Genomic DNA, 7975 nt, shown 5'->3' with positions numbered 1-7975 from the left:
ATGGAGCTTTTTTGGCTACTGATGAGCGTCACCTTCACAACGGCCGGTAGGTGGCGTGAGTGCGCGCTTTGCTGTTTGTGTAGCTGAAGGAAAAGGAAATGATGAAGTGAACTTTGCTGCTCAGTTGAAGATGCTGCTCAGGAAATGACAGCTGTGTAAGTAAACTAAGTGCACTGTTAACTGATCCATGAATATCTTTATATTAATCTATTCGTAACTTGATCTTTAGGCACTGAGCTAACCCCCGGCCTCCAGCTTATGTAAACTCCTGAACGTGTTTGGCTAAAGCTAAACAGGCTACGTGCAACGGTAGCTGCGTGATAGCTAGCTGCTTTAAGAACTTGCTAACCTGTTCAGTAAGTCAAGTAGCAATGTGTTTTTGTGGACTGTTTCTGAATGATACAGTTGGAGGTAACTGGCATAGTCTTTAACAGTACGTCTGTTTTCATGAAAACATTTTTACTGCTGGGGTTGTACAGGTTGAAACTGCTATTCTTAGCTGTTAGCGACGTAGCATACGGCAGGTTCAGCCGTTACAAAAAGCTCTTTGTTTAATTTATCAGACGTATTAATGTCAAAATCCCTGAAACCTTTTAAGGCTGCCCCCTCCCAGTCTTGGTGTTTATTTGTTAATAAAAATGTAGTTAATGGTTAAAGTTGGTTGATTGGTGTCAGAGGTGAAATGGGGAGCAGGTGGTTATTTTTAACCGTGCCGAGAGGCTCTCAATCGAAAACTATCCGGCTTCTTTAGTCATGTTTCACTGAGCTGTGAGGAGGCGGCAGACGGTTACCGCGTTACTTTCTCCGCATGTTTCTCCCGAGTATATTCAGTTTTTGGCACCAAAACTACAGGCGTCCTTTCTGTTCTGGAAACCAGTTTGTCATGTCTTTTAATGAATGGAAGAACTGAGGTGGGTTGACCGGCATGCTTTGCTGTCGTGTTTTTGTAGTTTTGACTTCTCATTCTATAGTCTTTATTTTTGTTTTATGCGTAGCAATTGTATTTTACGTGTACACTACCTCACATCGGGTGTTAGGTTGTACTTTAATGGATAATTGTTTGTCTTACACATTTTTCCTGAAATCAGCAAATCCCCTAAAAATGGCAAACATTCCTTAATTAATCTCGCTAACAGCTGTGGATTTATCTTGTCCGTGTATTCGATGAATCTCCTTTAATAGGACAGTGGTGGAATAACAAAGTGAACATTTGCTGTGATGGCTCTGTTACAGCAGGTAACTTATTAACTGTACATAATAAAATGAGATGAAGCAGACTGTGTATTGTTAGATACGCTTCGACGGGCTTTGTAGTGTAGGACTAATTGATTATTTGCTTTGCCTAAAAACAGGTTAGGGTGATGGGATGTCAGTAAGAACCTGCAAAACGTTCATGGCCAGAAACATGTTAATCAATCTACATGTTGTATTAAATGGAAAGTGACTACTGAGTAACATCCTGCTAACAAAATGAGACGTTTCCTGTCAAACAAACCATGTAATGATTAACTTTGACACCCTGCACCACAAGATGGTATTTTTAAAACGTCTGGAAGACAGCTATTTTTTTTTCCCCATAAGTGCTATTAAAAACCTAAGATTTTAGTCATACCTAACTTATTCTTATAACTCTAACAACTAAAAGAGATGTGAATAACGGTGTACAAGGGTTATCAGAATATGGCTGTTGACTTATTAACTATCAAAAATTTAGATCCTAGCCTTATATTATGTAAAAATACAATGCTTTTGACATATCTTTACTTATTCAAGTGGGACATTTTTGGGGGGCTAAATCAACCTTCCACTTTATTTTGTTTATCCAGTTTGGGGTTGCAGGGGCGGGGGGCTATCCCAATTGTTATGGAGCAAAGCAAAAGGTATACCGTGGACAGGTTGCCAGTCTGTCGAAGGGCCAGCACTTAAGACAATCTGTTAGCCTGACAAGCCTGTCTTTGGACTTTGGGAGGAAGATGGAGCATCCCAGAGAGAACCCATACAGACGCAGGAAGAACATGCAAAAGCCACACAGAACAACCAAGGCAGGATTTTAACTCGGGACATTGTTCCTGTGAGGAGACGGTTCTAACCACTGCATTGCAGCCTGCATTTCATTAATGTTTTCTCTGTTTAATAATTGCTCAGTCCATGCTTTCTTGTCAGCCAAGGTGGTTCCCAAATCCTGCTTCCTGTCTCATTTCAAAAATGGTGTGGCAAAAAGGCAAGATGGCAGCTGGTGGTGTTGAAGCACAGGCCCCGTGCTCTCAGTGTGATGGTTAGCCTAGCGCCTATCCTTGGCTTCACTGACAGTCCTCGGCTATTTTATATGCAAAGAGACGCTTTCCTTGTTGCCCAGGCTTCAAACATTATGGGATTGCGGGAAAACAACTTTCCAATATCTCTCCCTGAAACTGAAATATTGGTGTGTTTGCAATGTAGGCAGTTTTGGGGTGCTTCTTTATTATTTTGGTGCTTATTTGGACTTTTTTTTTTTTAGTACTGTGGGCTTCCCATTGTAATACACATTAAATTGACAAGCACGGAGTGCGTGAGTTCCCTTCAGGAGTGTGCTTGACCTTTCCACTTAGAGTTTGAGATAACTGGGTTCAAGGGGTATTGAGTTAGTGAATTCCTGAATCCAGATGGGGGTTTGACCCAGTAACCATGTTTTATTTTGTTGCCAGAGAACACTCTGGCTTGCAAGCCAAGTAAAGAACAAAAAACCTGAATCCTGGGCAGTCCCCTACAACTTCACCACTGTGCCACCTTTGGCTGATTTAGCTGTAAAGGCAGCTTTCATCATGGCGGAGAAATGACTGTAACTAAACATCCCATTGTGCCAGCAGTTGTCGTATTCAGGCTTTTGAAGCAGGCAGTTTTCTGTGTGGTAACCTTATTACAGAACTGCAATCATAATGTGTTTTACTTGACTAAATTGTGTGATGGATACAACTTTTCTGTTTTGGGCTTTATATGTATGTGTGTGTGAGAAGCCTTACTTGACACTGACTTGCAGACACTGTGATTCTACATATTATGTATGTTTTTCTCTTTTTTGAATTTCGTGACTCAGGCAGCTGTTTAAATGGCACACATCTCCAGCTTATGCGTCCACTTTTTGCTTCCCTATCCTTTCAAAACTAACTAATGGAGGCTCTCTTTTATGATGCTTTGTGGTCTCACTTCCCCCTCCCCATTTTGCTAATGGGTAAATCAGTTAACCCATGCATAAAGCACTGTTGATCTCTTCCCGCTGAGCCTACATTAAAACTGCCTTTATTCAGTCAGTTTCTGCTGCCTGCCTATTGAAGACGGTTTGTATAGCTCCTCTCTGTTCAGCTCCCCTCTGCTGCTGATTTACAAACAGCTGGCTGTGACAGCAGTTGGAGTTGGTTGTACTGACTCCTGTAGTTCTGAGCAGCAGTTTAGCCTTTGCCTCTGTTTAAATGTAGCCTCCTGATCTGTGTGTTGTTCATTTTTTTTCAGGCTGTCTGATGACTGACTGACAGATGCCTTCACCATGAAGCTGAGTTGCAGCGCGCTGGTCGTCGCCCTCCTGCTGTCCCAGGCCAGAAGCTTCCTGAGCCCCTCAGAGGATGACAGCTTCCCTGAAGAATGGGTGCTGCTCCATGTGGTTCAGGGCCACATTGGGGCCGGAAACTACAGCTACCTACGCCTCAACCACGACGGCAGAATCATCCTCCACATGCAAAGCCTCAAGGGAGACGCAGACCTGTACGTGTCAGATAAAACCCTACACCCGAGCTTCGACACCTACAAGCTGCAATCAGCCACCTGCGGACAAGATGTGGTGGTGGTCCCTGGGGACTTCACAAGGCCTGTGGGCATCGGCATTTATGGCCACCCGTCTCACCAGGAGAGTGAGTTTGAAATGCGAGTGTTCTATGATCAGACTGTGTCCCAAGACCCATTTGATAAGGGCTCTTACAACTCAGAAGGTGTACATAAGGAAAAGAAATCTGCTCATGCTACAGAGGACGACTTCCAGGAGGAAGAGTCCATCTTTTGGACTATTCTGATCGGACTTCTGAAGATTATACTTGAGATTTTGTTTTGAAAATCACTGTTCATTGCTGTGACAGCAGGAGGATATTCTGCCATGGTACATTAGATTCCTTTCATTTTGTGAGGGTGAAAAAAATGTTGCACCAAACCCCAGGGAGAGTTCTGACATTTAAACAATCAAACCTACAGACTTGGTAAACAGCAAAGTCAGATTTACAGCACGGAATTCACCAGCGAAGCCTGACCAGTCAGAAAATGTTTCACAAAGTGTATTTGGTTTTAGCTACACTAAAAGAACACAAGGGGACTTGTTCTGGAGTCTTGAAAGGTATATATGGAATAAGAAGTTTCTTTATGCACATAAGTCAGTCGCTAGAACCATTCTTCCTTTTCCATTGCCCAAAGTCATAAAATTATTAAAAATATCAAAGAGAGAAACTGCAGTGAAGACACAAATAGGTTCTAAATTTGAGCTGCTTTGAGGCTTCAGCACTTTGGGATACGCCCATGCTATGCTTCAAAGAGAAAGTGTTAACTCTTATACTGTCACACTTGGGAGAGACATTGAAATGCTTCCTTTATTTCATGCCTCCACACGTCTGGTCGGTCTGATCTTGTAAAATGTTCTTAGAATTTCTGTTTTTAGGAAGTTACAAAGCATTGTTTATCACAGCAATCAGAAGCAGGGTTCCCGACACAGTGTTATTCCCACCGTGTAGGAAAATGATGGTGTGTGTGCAGGATTCTTAGGGGGAGTTTGTGAACTAAATTAACTCGATGGTTAATAGCAGTTTGCAGGATCTTTACTTTAGCTGCTACTTTGAAGCTGTATGATCTCTTCTTTTAAACTTAATTTTACCCAAAGCAAAGTTTTCTGTTTGATTATAATTAGTTTTTTTTCCCCCCACATTCGCACATGCAGCAGACTTTGGAAAATGAGAGAACCTCTGTGTGTTTTTGGTTTTTTTCCTCGGTGCACAGAGGATCTTTGTCCAAAACTGCCAAACTGTGCCCAACACCATAATCAACAGTATCACAAAGTTTTGAGGCCTAATTTTCACTTAATGCCACTGTTAAGTTAAATGCGTATGTGCTGCTCTGGTGTGGTTACATTGTCCGACTTGACCAGCTGTCACTAATTCTTATACCATGATCTACATGTCTAGTTTTTGTGCACAGATTCAAACCGTAGGTCAAAAACTGGCTGGGCTTCACCTCGCTGACGAGTGATCTTTCAGCTAAGCAGCTTCTCCTAAAATCCACCACACTTTACTTCCAAGCTAATAATACTTATTTGATTAGTGTTAAACCAAACCCCTTAATTTGAAGTCTACTGAGGTCACACTGTGCACAGGGTTGTTGTTTCCTTATTGCTCAAAGGTGGAGGGATCACGTTAAACGCATCCAAAGTCATCGGTTAGCCTCGTAGTAGCTTCAGCTTAACATTTCTCTCTACAAGACGACTACAATTTGTGCACATTCAAAGTGTAGTCAAAGCTGGTGTAGAGCTGCAGGAGTGACACAGTAAGTCAACATTTGTTGTTTCCTTTCTGTATCAAGATTGAAATGATCGACTAGCCCCCCCCCTCAGCCTGTGAATGAATGAACACCACCTGTCTGTCTTAACACAGCTCAGCACCATGTGAGTTCTGTGGTCAAATATACTGAGCTATACAGTCAATTTGAGAACAGAACAGATTTTCCTTAAAGCAGATCATTCAACGTTTTTTTGCTGTTTAAGGATGTTTCATTGATTTGGACTCACACAGGGAACATGTGTTTGTGATGAGATTTCTACCGATCTGTTAACATGAGTAGCAGCATTGTATTTAGTTTGATCGCTCACTTTTGTTGTTTTTGCCTGTTGGACAAACTCCTCATTTAAACATCACCTCCAGCGCTGGAGTTCAGTTCTGAGTAGAACTTTGTTACCCTCTGAGCAGAAATGTTCAACAGTGCCTTCAGATCGATCCTCTGAACATCTGTGGAGCTTTCTTGTTCCCAGAGGCGATCTAGTCAGGTTTCACAATAAAATTAGAAATTGTTTTAAAAACTTGTCACATGACTGTGTTTCTTAAGTCATTGAAACATGTTTTATTTATTCTAACTTTTACATCAGAAATACCAGTAATTGTTTTATAGCATAAGCTACTTTAACATAGGTACACATATCACCTCAGGTTGGGAACCCTGCATTTAGGGGATTGGTTTTATTAAATTAAATGTTTATGTATCAGCTGAGTCTCAAAAGGATGACCTAGGTTCACAGACATTCTGGTCAGTGTGGGCAGACCCACTTTATCTTCTCTCTATAAATCACGATCTAGGCTAACGGTGGACTTACTCTGGTTATTCTGTGGGTCCTTGAGGAAATAGAGGGGATTTTCCCCCATTGCAGCTACACTAACTTCAACCCTTTGTAAAGTTTTGTGTTGTAAACTCAGATTTAATCCAAACCCTCAGTACATGTTGGAAACAAAGCTTTAATACATCTCCTCACAGGTCTGCACTATATATTTACAGGAGTACAACCCAGTGAACAGCTGCTCAGCGTATTACTCAAATGTTCAGCTCCTCGTTTCAAACCAGTCAGAGTCATGAGCATATAAGCTGACCGCCACAAGTTTGTTTACATGTTTGAAACCAATAAGAAAAAATAAACCGCGGGTCAGAGAGTAGAGTCTTCCAGTCCTGTGTCATCAGCTTCATGTGAGTCTGGGGGCCAGCTCGATGCCGTTGATCCTTAGCACCGTCTGCGGCTGGATAATGATCCTTTTGCGCTGGAACCGGTGTCTCTTCCAGAAACGCATGTGGACTTTGGGCCAGGACTCGGTCTTTTCGATTACGGTGGCCTCGACTCTGACCAGCTCCTTCCCCAGAAGAGGCCTACCAATTAGGGTGAAGTCCTCAGCTCCAACCAAAAGCACCTTCTCCATGCGGATACGCTCCCCGCACTCCGCCTCGATGTGGTTCTCGATCAGGATCAAGTCTTCACCGGTGACCTTCCACTGGCGTCCGGCGAAGTGCACCACCGCGAAGAGCCGGCCGAAGTCCCGAAGGTTGATCCGCTGGTTTACGGTGCTCACCACAGCAGCGTGTCGGCTCTGCTCTTCTTCCGCCGAGTACGGGCTCGGCTGCTCCGGCCACGGAGGCCTGGAGAGCGAGGTCCAGGGCATCAAGTCTCCACTAGCAGAGCTCTGTGTTCGGATGGCAGCGGGGGACAGGACATGGTGTCTGGGTAGTAACATTCTGCATGTCCTCCACAATCCGGCGTACGCCATGCTCGCCGACATCTTGACAGGAAGTCGTCTGGTTCCAACTGCGCAAGCGTCACGTTACAGTCACCTGACACTTCTGCCTTCAAAAGCATCCTTTAAAAACTGGAAAAAGCAAACTTTTCTGGCCCAGAGTCAAACATAGCTTAACGCTATATTTTTCATATTATTAATTTAATTTGATAATCACTTTAAACAATTTTCAGATGGACGCTAATTAATTCTATTATAGAAAGATTTGGTTTCCGCGTACCTCGTATTTTACCAAACAGACCCCTCAAGACAGTTAATTCATTGTCTTGCCCTTTTATGCATCATGTTTTAGAAAGATTACACGTTTATTTGTTTCTCTGTTCTCACCTTTCCCACATATTTCATAATAAGAAAATAAGAATAAGAAATAAGAAAAAAAAGACTCCACATCACCGTTTATAATTTTTAACTGCTGTTAACTGCTTAGACTAGAGGGAAACTCTAAATATATGAAAAAGTAACCGTTTACCTCAACTTCTAGCACCAAAGGAACCATAACAATTATTTCATACAGTGAAAGAAAATTTTCATCAAACACGAAATGTATCCAATGCTCTACATCTTACGAAATATGAAAATTAGATCAACTGAACTGAAAATGTAAATCGTGACATTGACGTAGTCTAAACATTACACGTCCC

The 7975-nt window shown here is 42.4% G+C and overlaps 2 protein-coding genes across 4 annotated transcripts; one reads left to right on the top strand and one right to left on the bottom strand.

Annotated features, from left to right (window-relative positions):
- Positions 1-30: 30 nt before the first annotated feature.
- Positions 31-6079, top strand: cUnh6orf120 (chromosome Un C6orf120 homolog). 3 transcript variants are annotated; one of them, XM_082536097.1, is made up of 2 exons: positions 31-155; positions 3487-6079. In XM_082536097.1, exon 2 carries the CDS (start codon positions 3521-3523, stop codon positions 4076-4078), a length of 558 nt encoding a protein of 185 aa, XP_082392223.1. In that variant the 5' UTR covers positions 31-155; positions 3487-3520; the 3' UTR covers positions 4079-6079. The 3 variants fall into 3 exon arrangements, with proteins under 3 accessions (XP_082392223.1, XP_082392225.1, XP_082392224.1); XM_082536099.1 differs by lacking the exon at positions 31-155 and adding an exon at positions 200-356; XM_082536098.1 differs by lacking the exon at positions 31-155 and adding an exon at positions 667-911.
- A 410-nt stretch (positions 6080-6489) lies between these two features.
- On the bottom strand, positions 6490-7363 carry mrpl21 (mitochondrial ribosomal protein L21). The gene has a single exon (XM_082536096.1). The coding sequence runs from the start codon at positions 7317-7319 to the stop codon at positions 6732-6734; it is 588 nt and encodes a 195-aa protein (XP_082392222.1). The 5' UTR covers positions 7320-7363; the 3' UTR covers positions 6490-6731.
- Between the last annotated feature and the right edge of the window lie 612 nt (positions 7364-7975).

This window comes from Aulonocara stuartgranti (genome assembly GCF_965226115.1).
Source record: "Aulonocara stuartgranti genome assembly, chromosome: 6".
Lineage (NCBI taxonomy): Eukaryota > Metazoa > Chordata > Actinopteri > Cichliformes > Cichlidae > Aulonocara > Aulonocara stuartgranti.
Note: the sequence above shows the minus strand (reverse complement) of the source record. Positions and strands in the feature narration are given on the sequence as shown.